Source organism: Orcinus orca, chromosome 2 (assembly GCF_937001465.1).
Source record: "Orcinus orca chromosome 2, mOrcOrc1.1, whole genome shotgun sequence".
Lineage (NCBI taxonomy): Eukaryota > Metazoa > Chordata > Mammalia > Artiodactyla > Delphinidae > Orcinus > Orcinus orca.
The window spans coordinates 196,602,958-196,622,310 of NC_064560.1; the positions used below are offsets into that span (position 1 = coordinate 196,602,958).

At 43.4% G+C, this 19,353-nt stretch overlaps 1 protein-coding gene across 3 annotated transcripts in view; it reads left to right on the plus strand.

Moving 5' to 3' along the window:
- The window catches only part of EML1 (EMAP like 1), a 143,879-nt gene that overhangs the window by 60,372 nt on the left and 64,154 nt on the right, over positions 1 to 19,353 (plus strand). For all 3 annotated transcript variants that reach the window (XM_004262390.3, XM_033420148.2, XM_033420150.2), the window contains one exon: positions 15,317 to 15,452. In XM_004262390.3, the coding sequence (XP_004262438.2) occupies positions 15,317 to 15,452 (136 nt within the window). The remainder of the gene's footprint in view (positions 1 to 15,316; positions 15,453 to 19,353) is intronic.

Below are 19,353 nucleotides of genomic sequence, written 5' to 3' on the forward strand. Positions count from 1 at the left end.
CATCACACAAAGTTTGACAGTATTTTTTGGCTGGACGTTGGTGAACTGTAGCCCAGTGGTGCACAGTTGTAGGTGACCCGTAAAGACTGGTTGAGTCAAGGAAGGAATGTCCACAGTGGACCAGAGAACTGTCATTTATCCAGACTCTCTGGGATAGAGAGAGCTTGCAAAACAAAACCGAAAGCCAAAGCAAACACGATTCTTTGGGCCCCTGTGGAGGCTCTTTCACCTAGAAACTTTTGGCGACTCTCATCTCTTTCTCTGTCCTCAGTTTAAAGATTTTTATTTTATTTATTTAGTTCTTTGGCTGTGTTGGGTCTTCATTGCGGTGCGCGGGCTTCTCATTGCGGTGGTTTCTCTTGCTGTGGAGCATGGGCTGTAGGCGTGTGGGCTTCAGTAGTTGTGGCACTCGGGCTCAGTAGTTGTGGCTCGCAGGCTCTAGAGCACAGGCTCACTAGTTGTGGCGCACAGGCTTAGTTGCTCCGCGGCATGTGGGATCTTCCCAGACCAGGGCTCGAACCTGTGTCCCCTGCATTGGCAGGTGGATGCTTAACCACTGTACCACCAGGGAAGCCTGTCCTCAGTTCACACTGTTGTCCAGTTCAGCGCAGCAAACACTTACTTGATCACATGCCACATGTGAAGCTCTGAGTTGAGGACTGGGACCCAGAGGCGGGCAGGCCCCTCCCTGATTTGCTCAGAACCCTGAAGCTCATCACCAACTTTCCCTCCGCCTTCTAGCGAGTAAGCTCATTTGGGGCAAAGCCTCCTGGTTTTTTAAAATCCCTTTTTCTTTTGTCCAGAAGAGCATAGCCTACAACAGAATTCTATACCTATAAATAGTGGATTTCTGGCACATTTAGATCACCATTTCATTTCCCAGTGGTGCCTGGGAACAAAACAAAAAGCAATATTTGTGCTTTAAATAACTTTGTAGTGACCCTCTTCTTACAATTTTGGAAATAAAACGCCTCGTAAAAGCTTCTCTCCTAGTTAGTGCCCTGACGTCTGCTTCCAACCAGTATGCATTGCTCATCTTTTGCCAGAACGGCTTTTCCTCATGGCTAACTCTAGGAAACAGAATTCATCTGGGCTGTAAAATTCCTTTAGTTAAAACATTTTGAGTCTGCGGCATGTAAATGTCCCCTTAAAATTAACTTTCTTATTTTGTTTGGATTTAACAAATTATTTCACAGTTACCATCTTTTCCTTGGAGTCAGGAGAGGGTACTGTCTTGATGTTGCATATGTTAGTTTCTTCTCTGGTCTTGGATACATTTTCACACGTTTATGGAAAGAAATCTATTTCCTTGTCCTTCGGGATAACTATCACCAGCTCCATGTGAGATATACACACTGGGCGATGTCTACATTTTGAATAATCTTTTTAAATAATCTTTTTCTCCTAAGTTACAAAGCAATTAGGGTGTTTTAAATAGAAACCAGGTTATTCTAGGTATTCTTGACCTACTCGGCTTTCCAAAAATAAATCTGATGACTACCTATCCTAAAGGGTACATTTGAAGTCGCTGCTTTATATCCAACTCCAGGCTTCTAAAACTTCTATTTTTAGAAAAAGGAGGGGGAAAAATAATACCAGGGGACTGCCCAGGAGTCTTATTTTCTTGATCGAGAGTAAAGTTTGAATTTTGGAAACTTTTAACTTTTTTTCATAGTTAGATCTGATGTTTCTTTATAACATTATTTTCAAAAGTGAAAATAAACCAAAGCACGAGAGCCAAAGTCACACCAAGAAACAGAAAAAAGATTATAAGAGAGCTGGTGAGCGGCGTGCCCTGAATTCAGTGGGCTGTGGGCCCCCCTACTTCCTATGCAGTTAGAGGGTGGTGGGAGCAGAGGGGAGAAGGGGGAGTGATTCCATAAGAAGCCCTGGGTCGCTGCTTCTCTTTCAGACAGTGCCATGTTGGCACGGTATGTACACCCCTATCTGGACAGCTGGCACTCCATAGCCGTGGCTTAGTTAGGGGATATTCAGACAAGACAGCTTTGAGACAAGCCTCCTTTGGTTCTTAGAAGGCCGCATTATTATTATCATTTGCCATTCTTTGGGATTGCCATCCTAACACAGGCTTGAAGTAGCCTGGACACGTGGCATTCTAATTTTTAAATATCACATGATTTTTTCCCCCAAGGTTAATTGTCAGAAGCTTAGGGCTCAGGGTTTCGAGCTTCTGGTGCACATCTTTGTGCCGTTTGCCCAGGGACAGGGACGGCTGTGCCACAGAGAAACAGGCTGCCTCGGAAGGCAGTGAGCGTCCGTGTGGGTCAGCTTAAAGGAAGTGCGTGGCGAGCACAACGTCCCCTCTGCAGCCATCCTGAACCGTTAGACTGCAGTGTCCACTCACTGGCCTTAGTCATTGCCTGGGAGACCATGGATAATAACTCTTAACCTTTTCACGACGGTACTTCACTTATGAAGAAAGGTGTTCTGACATCTAAACTTTCACTTACTTTATCATCATTCTTCATATGGCTTAACTAGTGCACCAGTGAGAACTGCAGTCTCATGAAGATAATTCACTAACAGATCAAGTTCGAGGCCTCCTGAAACAGAGGAAAGATTGTGGGCAACCCTGTAAAGTGCGAGGCCTGTGGACACACAGTTTATAGAGACAGAGTTATGTCTCAGACGCTACCTTTTCTTGGTAACCCTTTTCTGTGCCCGGGATTGGCTTTTTGTGCTCATTTTCCATCTCTTTTTAACCCAGCGATACTGCCCTGGGTTTTAGGATTGCTATTCTCCTTTTCCTTTGCTTTTGTTATTAAAAAAAAAAGACATATGAAGAACTTGTTGCCTTGTCATGCATCTCGACCGTAGAGAACCTCAGCCTGCAAAGTTTGCTTTGTTTGGGTGGGATTTACTTTCAGATAGGAAGATTTGGGGTGTTCTAATTATACTGAACTTGGGCTACCGTACAGTGGAGAAAGGAGAATCAAATAGTTTCTGGAGGCCTGTATTCTTAAAATTCTTGCCGATATTAAAGTTTTTTCAGTGTTGTGGTTGGACTGGGGGCACAGAGTGCAGTGAACAGACACCATTTTTTTGCTATTCTGAGTGTAAATACAGAAAAACGTGTGAGGAACCAGGGAGTTCCTTGCAGAATTACGTATATTGGAGAAAAATTGTGTAGGAAACAGTTAAGCAAAAGCAAGCAATAGGGGCGTGGCCAGAAAACTGTGGATCCTCGTATGATGGAAAGCCATGCAATCTTTAAAAATGTTTGTGTTCCCGGTAACAACAGGAAAGATGCTTGTGTATTATATTAAAAGGCAGAATCAGGATATAAAACTGGATATGTTGTATTTTTCAACTAAATAGACAAAATCTATGCAAAGAAGAATGGAGAGAAGTATACCAAGAGTTATCTTTCTTTTTTTCTGAGTGGGAGGATGATGATTTTTTTTTTTCTTTTTTATACTTTTACTTCATTTCTAAACGCTCTTTGGTGTGTATTCTTTAATAAGCAGAAGGAATTTGTGTTTTAAAATGACTCCTTTCTTACCACTGAAGCTGATCTTCACTGCACCAAGGTCAATAGCACAGCTCAGAGCAAATGTCCGGAGGCTGGAGCGTGCTCATGTGTGTTCTCAAGAAGACAACGAGGGGCTTCCCTGGTGGCGCAGGGGTTAAGAACGTGCCTGCCAATGCAGGGGACACGGGTTCGATCCCTGGTCTGGGAAGATCCCACTTGCCGCAGAGCAACTAAGCCCGTGCACCACAACTACTGAGCCTGCGCTCTAGAGCCCACAAGCCACAACTACTGAGCCCACGTGCCACAACTACTGAAGAGCCCGTGCTCCACAACAAGAGAAGCTCCTGCAATGAGAAGCCCGCGCACCGCAACAAAGAGCAGCCCCCGCTCGCCACAGCTAGAGAAAGCCTGCGTGCAGCAGCAATGAAGACCCAATGCAGCCAAAAATAAATAAATTTTTTTAAAAAAAGAAGAGAAGGAATCATGGTGTGGAGTTAAATTCATAATAGATCCATTGTAGACATGCACGGCTAATTTCCATTTCAGTGCTAGGGGAGTGTTACAGGATTTCAGTGTAAAACGTAGGTTAAAATATACTCATTGTCCCATGTATGTGGGGCTGGTCTGCTTCGCTATGCATTAACCAGCAAGAGTTCCTGTTTCTCATTTTCGATTTTGCTTGGGAGTTCAGACTGTCTTTGGCAGCTTGCCTTTTAAAAAACTTGAATGCACCTTTTGCAAACTTTTCTGTTCTTTATATTAAGAACCCCATTAATTAACAGATCGGAGAGTGAATAAATATAAGCAAAAACCTTCAGCTGGAGATGCTGACAAGCAAGACAGTCCTGTTGTTCCAGGACATCAAAATCTGGTCTCAGAATTTAGTCTCTGCAACTGGTGTTGAAAGCTGACTGCAGGTTGCCTTTTTTTGTTTGTTTGTTTTGTTTTTCTGGGTTTTTTTTTTGCAGTACGCGGGCCTCTCACTGTTGTGGCCTCTCCTGTTGCGGAGCACAGGCTCCGGACGCGCAGGCTCATTGGCCATGGCTCACGGGCCCAGCCGCTCCGTGGCACGTGGGATCTTCCCGGACCGGGGCACGAACCCGTGTCCCCTGCATCGGCAGGCGGACTCTCAACCACTGTGCCACCAGGGGAAGCCCTGCAGGTTGTCTTTAAGTAGCCTCTGCTATATTAACACTTAACCCTGATAGTCATAATCATTCTTGTAGCTACCATTTATTAATTGGGTGGGTACAGGCCTTTGCAATAGATACTTTGTATGTATTAGCTCATTTTACCTCTCCACAACCCTTTGAGGTAGGTATTATTGTGCCCATTTTACAGATGAGAAAGCTGCCTCTAGGAGATGGAATAATTTGCCCCCGGTTACACAGCTGGTTATGGAAAATCTGGGACTAGACCCTAGGGCCTGGCTGAACGTCCTTTCTTTCTGCCATCTGTGTTGCTTGGCTGTGCTTACGCCTCTTAGCAGTATTATTTAAATTAGCATTATTCAAATCAAACCAAATATTTAAGGAATGAATAAGGATATGACTTGAAATGAGGTTTTTTTCAAGGTTTAATTTGATTTGCAAAGTGTCCCAAATACAACAAATGACATTCAGCGTATAATTGTATCAAATATTGTATCATAGTCCTTTCACAAATCTTATTAGCTAGGTGCAACTAACAAATGAAAAACTTTTAAGTTCTTTGCAGTGAATGAACTTAATGAATATTTAGCTTAGTTCTTTTTCCTGGTTAACCAAACTAGCAATTTTTCCCTCTCTCTGGTCTACTGTGCTTTCTCCTTATCTTTCTCCTTACAAATTGGCTAATTACAGAAAATAACTTGTGCTTTCTTTTAGACAGAACATGCTATAGTTTCTTCCATTTTCCTCTTTAATTACCTTCCCCAGTTTAAATAGGTGTTCGTTAGTGATTTATAGAAAAGGCTTGGTAGGTATATTCAGTTTTTCAGAGACTGAGAAAGATTGTTTTTAAACGTTGTCTTATGAAAATGTTGAAATGCATATAAAAGTAGAAAAAAATGGGCATGTGCCACTCCCTATGGGTGGTCTTTTGTTTTACAAATAATTGGCCTTGTGTGTATGGCATTTTTTATTTTTGCCAGTATATCTTTTTTTTTCTTTTAACATCTTTATTGGAGTATAATTGCTTTACAATGGTGTGTTAGTTTCTGCTTTATAACAAAGTGAATCAGCTATACATATACATATGTTCCCATATCTCTTCCGTCTTGCGTCTCCCTCCCTCCCACCCTCCCTATCCCCCCCCGCTAGGTGGTCACAGAGCACCGAGCTGATCTCCCTGTGCTATGCGGCTGCTTCCCACTAGCTAGCTATTTTACGTTTGGTAGTGTTTACATGTCCATGCCACTCTCTCACTTTGTCACAGTTTACCCTTCCCCCTCCCCATATCCTCAAGTCCATTCTCTAGTAGGTCTGTGTCTTTATTCCCATCTTACTCCTAGGTTCTTCATGACCTTTTTTTTTTTTTCTTATATTCCATATATATGTGTTAGCATACAGTATTTGTTTTTCACTTTCTGACTTACTTCACTATGTATGACAGACTCTAGGTCCATCCACCTCACTACAGATGTCTCAATTTTGTTTCTTTTTATTTGCCGGTATATCTTTAGGATAGGTTCCTGGAAGTGGGATTGCTGGATCCAAGGACAAATGCATCTGTAATATTGCTAGGTATTAGTGACGGGAACCTTCCCCAGCACATAAGTAATTATCTACTTTGTCTGACAATTTAGCGAAAGCAAGTTGCCTTCTCCAATTCCAAGTATAGACATCTTTTCAATTTCAAAGTAGATACTTAGGAATTCTGGGTTCATAATGGTCAGGTGTGTTAAAGTTAAGCTTTGAATTTCTACACATAATCACATACGTGGTCATGCTTTGCATAATTAAATTTATTGTGGGGCTTCCCTGGTGCCGCAATGGTTGAGAGTCCGCCTGCCGATACAAGGGACGTGGGTTCGTGCCCCGGTCCGGGAGGACCCCACATGCCGTGGAGCGGATGGGCCCGTGAGCCATGGCTGCTTGGCCTGCGCGTCCGGAGCCTGTGCTCCGCAGCGGGAGGGGCTGCATCGGTGAGAGGCCCGTGTACCGCAAAAAAAAAAAAAAAAAAAAAAAAAAAAAGAATTTATTGTGAAACTTAATGGAAAGTTTTACTTATCAAATATTGCACACTGAGTTATTAATGTGATGTAAGTTAAAAGGATTTCTTCATCTTTAGATTATGACAGTATCATAATAATAAGCATTAGTAGATTTGACTACCTATACTTGAATTTCTATATTTACATCAACTGTAGTTTTGGAAATATATTGCCACAGATAGTACTTCATGGAAGTCTGAGTATTCCAATCCTCCCGTTTAGAAAGATGAAACCTTTTTATTTCAGGCATACTTGTAATGCTTTAGACCTGAGATTCTGAATACCTTTGTTAGAGATTTTTAAAGATTTTTTTGATGTGGACCATTTTTAAAGTCTTTATTGAATTTGTTACAATATTGCTTCTGTTTTATGTTTTGGGGGTTTTTTTGGCCACGAGGCAGGTGGGATCTCAGCTCCCTGACCAGGGATTGAATCTGCACCCCCTGCACTGGAAGGCGAAGTCTTAACCACTGGACTGCCGGGGATGTCCCATGTTAGAGATTTTCAGTTCCCACACTCTGGAGTCATTTTTTTTTTTTTTTTTTGCGGTACGCGGGCCTCTCACTGCCGTGGCCTCTCCCGTTGCAGAGCACAGGCTCCGGATGTGCAGGCTCAGCGGCCATGGCTCACGGGCCCAGCCGCTCCGCGGCATGTGGGATCCTCCCAGACCAGGGCACGAACCCATGTCCCCTGCATCGGCAGGCGGACCCTCAACGACTGCACCACCAGGGAAGCCCTGGCGTCATTTTTCAGGGATGTTAACTTGAGGTACTTTATGGGGACCTTATACTAAATAGTATGCACGGTAACAGGAAACTGGGGGCCATGAACACTGTGCATGTGACTGCATCTGTCCCTCTGACGAGGCCTGTCCACTTCAGTGGCTCCTCTCCTTCACTTCTGGTGGATTGGTGGGTCTAAAGGAACTTACGCAGTGTGAAAAGTCCCACAGAAACTCGGGTGTTTCTCTCCTGAACACTCTTCTCACATGAATTAGGATCATAGATTTCAGAGCACGAAGAGCCACCCTTAGAGCATTTATAGACTGAAGTCTTTCCTTTATGGGTTAGGGAAATGGGGCCCAGAGGGCCTTGCCTGCAGTCGCACTGCCAGTCGAGGACACACTGGAATTCACGCCCTGGCCCCCGACTCCCAGACCTGAGCTCCTTCTGCGCTCTCCTCCCCCCTCTCACTTTGCCTGGGCACGAGGAGGAAAGCAACCGTTTGGGGGATGAGAACTGTCTGGGGTCTTCCTCGACCCCTCCGTGTGTGCGCGGGATGATGCAGTGGGGACACTCACTGGACCTGATTCTGCCTCAGGCACCTTTGCTCATAACTGAAATCCTGCATTTAATGTTTCTCACATTGAATTCAAGCTACGAGATTGCATCCCGGTGTCCAAAGCAGAGCATTTCATCATCTGGGCGTGGCCGTGGGGTAATAGCTGCCACCTTTTACGTGCTGCTCCACGAAGGGCACTGTGTAGCTTGCCACTCCTCATTCCAAAACCTCACAGCAGCCCTGCAAGGTGGGCACTGTTATCCTGTTTTACAAAGAAGCCGAGGCTTGGAAAGGTGACTTGCCGAGTTGAGAATGAGTGGGTCCTAACTCAAGGCTCTTTGCCCTTTGTTCCTCTGTGCTCCTCCCACCATCCCGACATCCCTTCCAATGAATGCATTCTAAACATATATCATGTAGCACTCATTCTCCTTTTATGTTGAGAAATTCTTCTTTCAGTGCTGTGTGTCTATGTTTTGCCCCTAAGAACAATTAAAATAATTATTTTTAAAAAACCTTTAATGAACTGGAAGAATATCTCATACCTTGGTGTCATCTCAAAGCCAGGGATCCATTTATCTTAGCACCTGATCAGCAGGAAATTGTGTGTGAACCTTCCCTGGTGCTGTTTCTCTTCTGCAGTTCCTGAGATCGCTTGTCTGAAAAATGACTCATTATGGCTGTTCTTGTGTCCTGCTGCCCTCATGATCCAGGCTAGTACCTGTTCAGATTGGACATTAGGAGATACTGTTTTCTTCCAAAACTTTTCTTTATGGTGGCAACATTTTTTCCTTGAGTGGCCAATCATGTTTAGATACGGAAACATGAAAGAGACCTGACGAGATGTTGTGTGCAAAATAGGTATTTAGCACGCATACTGGTGTAGTCGTGATGCTATTTAAAAAGTCAGTGGTGACGAAAAGCCAAAGATATTATCAAGATAAGCATGTAGTGGTGATCAGATGTTGCCAAAATGAGAACCTTTCCAACTTCTTGTCACTCCAAGTGTGGCCGCCATCCCCCCCTCCCTCCTTCTCCCCGCTTCCTCTCCATATCCACTATTTTTCTTTTATGATTTCGCATTACAACTTTAACAGTTCTGTTTGCTTTTGTTGCTACTCTGTTATAGTTTAATGTGTAAGGTTTATTGTGCCCTCTGAGAAGGCCCGTTGCATGCAATTGATGTTCTTTTTATGGGCTTTAAAAAAGTCCCATTTCCTTTTTGGGGAGAAGGACAATACTAGATTATTATGAGACTGAAGTTTGAAATTATGACTCAAGGAAAGATAAAAAACAGTGACTCAGACAGACTTCCCTGGGGGTCCAGTGGTTGAGACCCCGTGCTTCCACTGCAGGAGGTGAGGGTTTGATCCCTAGTCGGGGAACTAGGATCCCGCATGCCGTGTGGCATGGCCAAAAAATAAAATTAAAAAAAAGAAAAACCCACAGTGGGGCTTCCCTGATGGCGCAGTGGTTGGGAGTCCGCCTGCCGATGCAGGGGACACGGGTTCGTGCCCCGGTCCGGGAAGATCCCACATGCCGCGGAGCGGCTGGGCCTGTGAGCCATGGCCGCTGAGCCTGCGCATCCGGAGCCTGTGCTCCGCAACGGGAGAGGCCACGGCAGTGAGAGGCCTGCGTACCACAAAAAAAAAAAAACAGTGACTCAGAAATGGCAACACAATGCCTTTTCTTGAAAGTGGGGTCTTTGTTCTCGAAATTTAGTGCAGTCTGATCAACAAATGCATGTTGAACACCTTCTGTGTCAGCATCACAGGGGCTGCTGCCGTCGTGGAGCCCCCGGGCAATGGAGTGGACAGGAATAAACAATGTGAGGACAGCGGCAAAGCAGGGACCAGGGGAGCCCAGGAGGCTCGCCCGGCCTGGTTTGGTGGGCATGTAAGTGGGTGAGGCAGGTCCTGGCCCAGGTGCCGGAGAGGAGCTGGGGGCCAGGCATCTTCCATCGGCCCCTCCAGGCCCTTTCCTTACCCTCCTCCAGCCAGCTCTCTGCCCCGGCAGCTGAGCTGTATGGACCACACCACTCTCTGCTCCAGTGAGGTTTGAGCAGGGGATCCCTAGCTGGGGACTGGAAGGAGGGAGAGTGTGGTCAGAGGATCCACCCCCGACTCCTTCCACATGGGGCCCCTCGGCTTGGCTGTGTCCCCACCCCCTGGATATAGCTGCTGCTCCCCCAGCAGCGTCTCTCCTCTTAGGGTCTCGTGACCTCCCTCCCCTTGGCCCTGCAGGCATGGGATTAGCTATAGCTGTGCTGCTGTCAGCCTAGGAGACGGGGCAGTAAGCCTGGGGCTCGGCGTGGAGTCCAGTCCACTCCCCAAGCACACGGAGAAGGATCTAGGTGATGCCCTCCCCCAGCACGATGTGTGCACCCACTCTAACTGGGGAAGTAAGACTAGCCCGCCTGAAACAGCAGTCCGTAATCAGGCACTCAGTTGTGAGCTACAGACTGACGTGTGACAGAAGATCAGAGCGGGACAGCCAAGGAGGCCTGGGTAACGAGGAGAGGCCCTTCGAAGCTGGAGGATGGCACCGACCAGTGGTTCTCAAAGTGTGGTCCCTAGAGCAGCAGCGGCAGCAACCCGGAAACTGGTTAGAAATGCAGAGTCTCAGGCTCTGCCCCAGACCTCCTGAATCTGGGGATGGGGCCCAGCGATCTGTATTTTAACTCCAGGGGATTCTTCTCCACAGAAACAAGCTAAGGAGGTGGGAATGAGGCAGGATTTGCTTGTTGGGGGTGGGGGGGTGGATGTTGGAGCGCCTGGGTGCGTGGTGGGAACAAGAAAATCGGTGGATTGAAAGACGCCCAGCAAGCTGATATGCATACTGTAGTCACTGCCTAGGGCCTCTGTTGTGAGTTAGTACAAACAGAAATTGATTCCCTCACCGTTCTGGAGACCAGATGCCTGAAGTCAGTGCCACTGGGCTGAAATCAGGGTGCTGGCAGCATTGTCCCTCCTGGAGGCTCTGAGGGAGAAACTGGTCCATGCCTGTTGCCGGGCTTCGTGGCTGCTGTCTGGCCTCGGCTAGAGGATGCTCTGTCCTTACGTGGCGAGCTCCTCCTTATGCATCTTCACCTGGGCCTCTTTTTTTCCCCTTAATTTATCTTATTGAAGTATAGTTGATTTACAATGTTGTGTTAATTTCTGCTGTGCAACAAAGTGATTCAGTTATTCATATATATACATTCTTTCTTTTTTTGTATTACTAGTCTTTTTTTTTAACATCTTTATTGGAGTATAATTGCTTTACAATGGTGTGTTAGTTTCTGCTTTATAACGAAGTGAATCAGTTATACATATACATATATCCCCATATCTCCTCCCTCTTGCGTCTCCCTCCCTCCCACCCTCCCTATCCCACCCCTCTAGGTGGTCACAAAGCACTGAGCTGATCTCCCTGTGCTATGCTGCTGCTTCCCACTAGCTATCTGTTTTACATTTGGTAGTGTATATATGTCAATGCCATTCTTTTTCATATTCTTTTCTGTATGGTTTATCACAGGATATTGAATATAGTTCCCTGTGCTATACAGTAGGACCTTGTATCCATTCTACATATAATAGTTTGCACCTGCTAATCCCAAACTCCCAATCCATCCCTCCCCCGCCCCTCCTTCCCTTGGCAAACACAAGTCTCTTCTCTATGTCTGTGAGTCTGTTTCTGTTTCGCAGATAAGTTTATTTGTGTCATATTTTAGATTCCACATATGAGTGATGTCATATGATATTTGTCTTTCTCTGTCTGACTTACTTCAGTTAGCATGATCATCTCTAGGTCCATCCATGTTGCTGCAAATGGCATTATTTCATTCTTTTTTATGGCTGAGTAGTATTCCATTATATGTACATATATACACATGGGCTTCTTAAAAGGACACGAGTCATGGGATTCAGGGCCCACCCAAATCCAGTATGACCTCATCTTAACCAATTACATCTGCAAAGACACTGTTTCCTAATAAGGTCACATTCTGAGGTTCTGGGTGGATGTGAATTTCGGGGAGGACACTAACACAGTACATGTATTTAAAGGAAAAAGACAGAATGGAGACTGAAATGGTAGGTGAAGTAGAAAAAGGAGATAGAGATGAGGTGAGGATGGCATTTCTTCCTACTTGGGAAGGGTTCTGTCCCGGCAGAGAGTGGACCTCAGCACGGGGAGCAGATTGTGTGTGTTAGGAAAGATTCAGGATCTCTGTTTTGGAACTGTGGTATTTTCACTGTGGAATATTAGCTCTGAGCACCGGTCTAGGCCCTTGGCTGGAGTAGGTGTTCAGGGGATGAAGAAAGAGAGAGCTTGGAGAGGGTGAAGAAGGGTGTTCTGCTCTGGCTGGAGGGGCCTGACTGTGGCTTTTTAAACTCTCTTTCACAGTTAAAAAGAAAGGTAGTCTGGCCCTCAGCTTTAGGGACTGAAAAGTTTCAGTATATTAAAATTTTGACATTCTAGGCAGTTTTGTCACTGGTCGTGTTTTTAAGAGCCTGCGCTGAGGTAGATTTAATTCTGGGATGAACAAAATTAATTCTGCTAGCATTTTAAAATAAACTTTTAATTTTAGAGTAGTTTTAGATTTACAGAAACGTTGCAGGCAGAATACAGACGGTTCCCGTATCTCCTGCACCCGGTTTCCCCTACTGTTAACATCTTATATTAGCATGGCGCGTTTGTCACGACTAATGGGACAATATTGATACATTATTATCAATCGAGGGGCATACTTTATTCAGATTTCCTTAGTTTATCCCTTATGTCCTTTTTTGGTCCCAGGATCCCATTTGGGATTATATTTAATCATGGTGCCTCCTGAGGCTCCTCTGAACTGACAGTTTCTCACGTTTTCCTTGCTGCTGAAGACCTTGACAGTTCTGAGGAGTACCACTTAGGTCATCCATCGACGGTCCTTCAGTCTGGGTTTGTGTGATGTTTTTCTCACGATCAGACTAGGGCTGGGTTTAGGGAGGAAGACCACAGAGGTCAGGTGCCATTCTCATCACATCTACCAAGGACGTGTCCTGTGAACATGACTTACCACTGTTGACGTTGACCGTGATCACCTGAGATGCGTTGGTCAGGTTTCTCCTTCTCGCCACACCTCCGCACTGCGTGGTTTAGAAGGAAGTCACTACGCACAGCCCACACGGAAGGAGTGGAGAATGTGCCCCACCACCTCAAGGACAAAGTATCTACGTCAATCATTCAGAATTCTTCTGCCTGGGGGTTTGTCCTCCTCATGCATTTATTCCATCGTGCATTTATATCAGTGTGGACCTGTGGATATTTATGTGATAGTTGGGGGTATAACCCAGCACGACTTTATTTATTCTGTTGCCCACATTGTTGCGGCTTTGGCTCTTCCCATTGGCTCCTGGGTCCCTTTGCCACACCCCCCGTCAGTGTGGGTTCTGTGAGCACTTCCTTACTTTCTGGCACCATGAGATGCTCCGGGCTCATGTTGGATATTCCCTGTCTCAGCCCTGGATTCAGGTGCTTCCCCAAGGAGCCCTGGTTCCTTTTCCTGTAGATTGGTATTAGGAACCCAGGTTTGGGCCCTGGGTCTCTCAGCAGACAGAGCTGGGAAATAGATGTGTTTATACAACCCGTGTACACAGACTTACCTATAATTACATCTCTGTGTGTCTTTGTCTCTGTTAAGATAGACATGAGTTCACACTGATGTCTCCTCTTCTCCATTCCACCTGGTTCATTCTAGCGTTCCCCCCTTGCTGGTCTGTAACCTCCCTCTCCAACAGTGAGAAGCCTGGCTCCTACCTTATGGCCCTGTGGGAAACAACTTTACCAACTAGAATACAGTGCTTATGTGCAGTTCCTTTTGTAGTCTTCCAGTCTCTGCTCATTACCAGAATTACTTTGTCTGCACCTTTCCTCTCCAACCCCTTCCGTGAGGTTACGTTGCATGTTTGTAACGCAGTTAGATTCTTTTGTCACAGTCTGCATTCCGTCATGGGGTTCCCCCATCTCCTATTGACTGTTATTGTATTTGCGTGTATTAAGGTTTACTCTTTGTGCTGTAAGGGTCTGTGGGTTTTGACAAATGCATAGCATCACACGTCCACCACTACGATTTCCCACCCTGAAGAATCTCTGTGCTTCACCTAGTGACACCGCCCCCAGTCTCTGGCAACCACTGATCCACTTTCTGTCTCTGTAGTTTACCCGTTTGTAGAATGTCACTTTAAATGGAATCTTGCAGTATAGAGCCTCTCAGACTGGCTTCTTTCGCTTGGCAATATGAATTTAAGACTCACCCATGGTTGTGTGGATTGGTTCATTCCTGTCATCACCGAATCCTATTCCATTGTCTGGATGGACCCCAGTCTGTTTATCCATCACCAATTGAAGGACATCTTGGTTGCTTCCAGTTTTCACAGCGATAAATAAAGCTGCTATAAATATTAAATGAAAGTTTTGTGTAGACATAAGTTTTCAACTCACTTGGGTCAATGCTTAGTGTGAAGCACAATTACTGCATCCTATGGTAGAATTTATGAGCCTCAACTTTGTAAGCACCGCCAAGCTGTCTTCCAAAGCGGCCGTACCATTTTGCATTCCCACCAGGAATGAAGGAGAGTTCCTCTTGCTCTGCGTCCTGGCCAGCAGTTGGTATGCTGTCTGTGTTTTGGATTTTAGCCATCCTAATAGGTGTAATAGAGATATCTCATTATTGTTTTAATTTGCATTTCCCTAATGATAAAAGATGTTGAGCATCTTTTCATATGCTTATTTGCCATCTGTATATATTCTTTGGTGAGGTTTCTGTTCAGATCTTTTGCACATTTTTTAAATTGGGCTATTCATTTTCTTATTGTTGAATTTTAAGAGTTCTTTTTATATTCTGTATACAAGTCCTTTATCAGATATGTGATTTGCAAATATTTCCCCCAGTCTATAAATTGTCTTTTCATCCTCCTAATGATGTCTTTTACAGAGCAAAAGTTTTGTTGTTGTTTTAATTTTAATGAGGTCCAAGATATCAATTTTTCCTTTCATGGATGTGCTTTTGGTATTGTATCTAAAAACCCATCACCAAACGCAGGGTCACACAGATTTTTCTCCTATATTTTCATCTAGAAGTTTTAGTTTTGCATTTCACACATAGGCCCGTGGTCCCTTCTGAGTTAATTTTTGTGTAAGGCCTGAGGTTGGTGTCTGGGTTCATTGTTTCAGCACCGTTGTTGAAAAGCTCCGTTGTCTTTGCACCTTTGTCGATTCTGCTAGCATTTGAAATGGACGTCCTTTTTCTTTCTACATTATTTTAAGTCCTGTAAGGAGTTCCCTTGAAAAGGCGAAAGTTCTGATTGCCTTTTCTGCTTGTCTTACAGCAAGACCACTGGTGCAGACCTTGCCTTTAAGAACCACCGTCAACAACGGCACTGTGGTACCAAAGAAAGCCAGTGGCTCCCTGCCAGCCCCTTCGGGGGCCAGGAAAGAAACCGCTGTACCTGCCACAGCCAAAAGGTAGGCAAGAAGCACCTTACATGAACTCTGAAAGCAGTTCTGGCTCAGATGCTAAAATAAGTATTACTCTTTTATATGACACTGTAGTAAAATTTCTCCTTTGAGTTAAAGCTTATAAAAGCACAATATTTGGTGTGTTGCCAAAACAGGAACCATGTCGATTTATTAGTCTGCGTTTTTTTTGTTGTAATCATATAGTCTTTGAAATCTCATTCACTAAAGCCGCAGTGCAGCATTTTGTGTTTTTACTTAAACTTCTCTTTTGAAAAAACAAGTGGGAGTATATAACCTATATAAAAAATGAATATGCTTGGAATATAGCAAAATTCAGATTGCTGTACTGAGCTTAAATTTTTATCAGTAAAATTTGGATAAGCTCGTACTTTTAAATGATGCCTAACAGTGGAGCTTCAGATGTTTATGTTTGTCAGATAGAGCATAGATTGCTCTTAATTTTCTATAATTTCATAGTTGTCATATTAAAATTGTATATTTTATATGCCAGGCCAGTTTTCTAATTTTTTATGCCCTAAAAAAACGAACTATCTGGTAATAATATAGCATAGAAAAACCTTAAAGAAATTCTTTCTGCAATGCTACCTCATGGGCTTGTTAGAAGAACTCGTAAAGTTCATGAAAATGCTAACTTGCTTTATGTGCACTGGGAATTCTGGGTGTGAGTATGCTCTGCGGTGTGCTGGGATACCCATTGGGCTGGTGAGAGTAGGTTTAATGCTGCATCGTGACTCGGAATGAAAATGTAACAACGCCGTCTTATCTTTTAAATATATAGTGTTTATACATAAAGCTTTATCCTTCGCCAAGCAAACTTGGCATTGTGTTTCATCAGATAGAGTTTCATGTACTTATTGTTTGTGAATTTTAAGAAAATTGGTTTTGCAGGGCTTTTTAGAACTTTAAAATGAAATTCTCAGCCTCATTTCATCCCTTTTTAATACTTCTTTGAATCATTCATTAATAATCAACATGAAATGACCTTCTGGATTCTAATTGGCAGCAGTAGATATGGACTGCCTTTTATTCATCTAGATGTTATAAGATTGACACTGACTTTTTAAGTTTCAGGTTGCCATCTGTTACCATTTCTTTCTTCTTTTTTTTTAATAGTGGTAAAAACCACGTCACATTAAATTTACCATCTTAACCATTTTTAAGTGTACAGTTCAGTTCAGTGGTGTCACGTATATTCTGTACAGCAGATCTCCAGAACTTTTTCGTCTTGCAGAACTGAAACTATTTATTGGCCACAAAGTTCGTTCGAATTTTTCCTTAAGATGGGAAGGAAAAGCCAGAACGAACTTTTTGGCCAACCCAATATATCTCTTCAACAGTAAATCCCCCTCAGAGCCCTTGGTGACCACCTTTTTCCTTTCTGTGTCTATGATTTGACTACATCAGATACTTCATATGAGTGGAATCGCGCAGTATTTGTCCTTTCGTGGCTGACTTACTTCACTTAACATAATATCATCAAGGTTCATTCATACTGTAGCATGTGACAGTATTTCCTTTTTTTTTTTTAAAGTGGCTTTGTATTTTTTTTATTTATTTAGGCTGCGCTAGGTCTTAGTTGCAGCATGCGGGATCTTTAGCTGCAGCATGCCGACTCTTAGTTGCAGCATGCAGGATCTAGCTCCCCCACCAGGGATCGAACCCGGGCCCCCTGCACAGGGAACATGGAGTCTTACCCACTGGACCACCAGGGAAGTCCCAGGATTTTCTTCTTTTTTAAGTCTATATAACATTCCATTGTGTGTATATACCACCTTTTCTTTTTTTTGTTTTGTTTTTGCGGTACGCGGGCCTCTCACTGCTGTGGCCTCTCCCGCTGCGGAGCACAGGCTCTGGACGCGCAGGCTCAGCGGCCATGGCTCACAGGCCCAGCCGCTCCGCGGCATGTGGGATCTTCCCGGACCGGGGCACGAACCTGCGTCCCCTGCATCGGCAGGCGGACTCTCAACCACTGCGCCACCAGGGAAGCCCAGTATACCACCTTTTCTTTATCCATTCATGTCAATGGATGTTAGTGTTTCTTCTACCTCTTGGCTATTGTGAATAATGCTGCAATCAACATAGGTGTACAGATATCTCTTTGAGATCCTGCTTTGAATTCTTTTGGATATACACTCAGAAGTGGGATTGCTGAGTCATATGGTAATTCTATTTTTAATTTTTTGAGGAACCTCCTTAATGTTTTCCATAATGACTGCACCATTTTACATTCCCACTAACAGTGCACAAGGGTTCCAATTTCTCCTCATCCTTGCCCACATTTGTTATTTTCTGTTCTTGATAGTGGCCATTCTAATGGGTGTGAGGTGATATCTCATTATGGTTTTCATTTGCATTTCTCTTATTATTAGTGATGTTGAGCATCTTTTTCATATGCTTGTTGGCAACTTGTATATATCTTTTGGAAAATTTTCTATTCAATTCCTTTTCCCATTTTTAATTGGGTTATTCATTTTTTTGTTGTTGAATTGTAGGAGTTCCTTATATATTCTGGATATTAATCCCTTACCAGATACATGATTCACAAATATTTTCTCCTATTCCATACATTGCTTTCTCACTCTATTGACAGTTTCCTTTGCACAGAGTTTTTAAGTTTGATGCAGTCCCATTTGTTTATTTTTACATTTGGTGTCATATCCAAGAAATAATTGCTGAATCCAATGTCCTAAAGCTTTCCCCCTATGTTTTCTTCTAGGAGTTTCATAGTTCTAGGTCTTTAACACATTTCAAGTTAATTTTTGTATGTAGCATAAGGTAAGGGTCCAACTTCATTCTTTTGCATGTGGATGTCCAGTTTTCCCTACACCATTTGTTGATGAAACTGACTTTCCCCCTTGTGTAGTATTGGCACCCTTGCTGAAAATCATTTGCCCGTATATGCAAGGGATTATTTCTGGGCTCTCTATCCTGTTCCATTGGCCTATATTATCTGTCTTTATTCCAGTACCACACTGTCTTGATTACTGTTACTTTGTAGTATATTTTGAAATCAGGAAATGTGAGTCCTCCAATTTTGTTCTTCTTTTTCAAGATTGTTTTGGCTATTTGCGGTCCCTTTAGATTCCATATGAATTTTAGGATTTTTTTTTCTATTTCTACAAAAAATGCCATTGGTATTTTGATAGGGATTGCATTGAATCTGTAAATCACTTTGGGTAGTGTAGACATTTTAACATATTAAGTCTTCCAATCCCACAAAAATAGGATGACTTTCCATTTCTTTGTATCTTCTTTGATTTCTTTCAGCAGTGTTTTGTACTTTTCTGTCTACAAGTCTTTCACCTCTTTGGTTAAGTTTATTCCTAAGTAGTTTGTACTTTTTGATGCTATAATAAATGAGGTTATTTTCTGAATTTCCTTTTCAGATTGGTCATTGTTAGTGCATAGAAATACAACTGATTTCTGTGTTTTGGTTTTTGTATCCTGCAACTTTGGTGAAATTATTAGTTTTAACATTTTTTTGTGTGGAATCTTTAGGGTTTTCCCTAAGATCATGTCATCTGCAAACAGAGGTCGTTTTACTTCTTCCTTTCCAACATGGATGCCTTTTATTTTTTTACATGTCTTATTGCTCTGGCTAGGACTTCCAGTACTGTGTTCAATAGTGATGAGACTGAGTATCCTTGCCTTATTCCTGACCTTAGGAGAAAAGCTTTCACCGTTGAGTGTTTCACCATTGAGTATGTGTTCACTGTGGGCATTTCATATATGGTTTTTACTATGTTGAGGTAGTTTTCTTCTATTCCTAGTTTGAGTGTTTTTATCATGAGGGGTGTTGAGTTTTGTCAAGTGCTTTTTCTGCATCAATTTAGATGATCATGTGGTTTTTGTCTTTCATTCTCTTAATGTGATGTACAATATTATA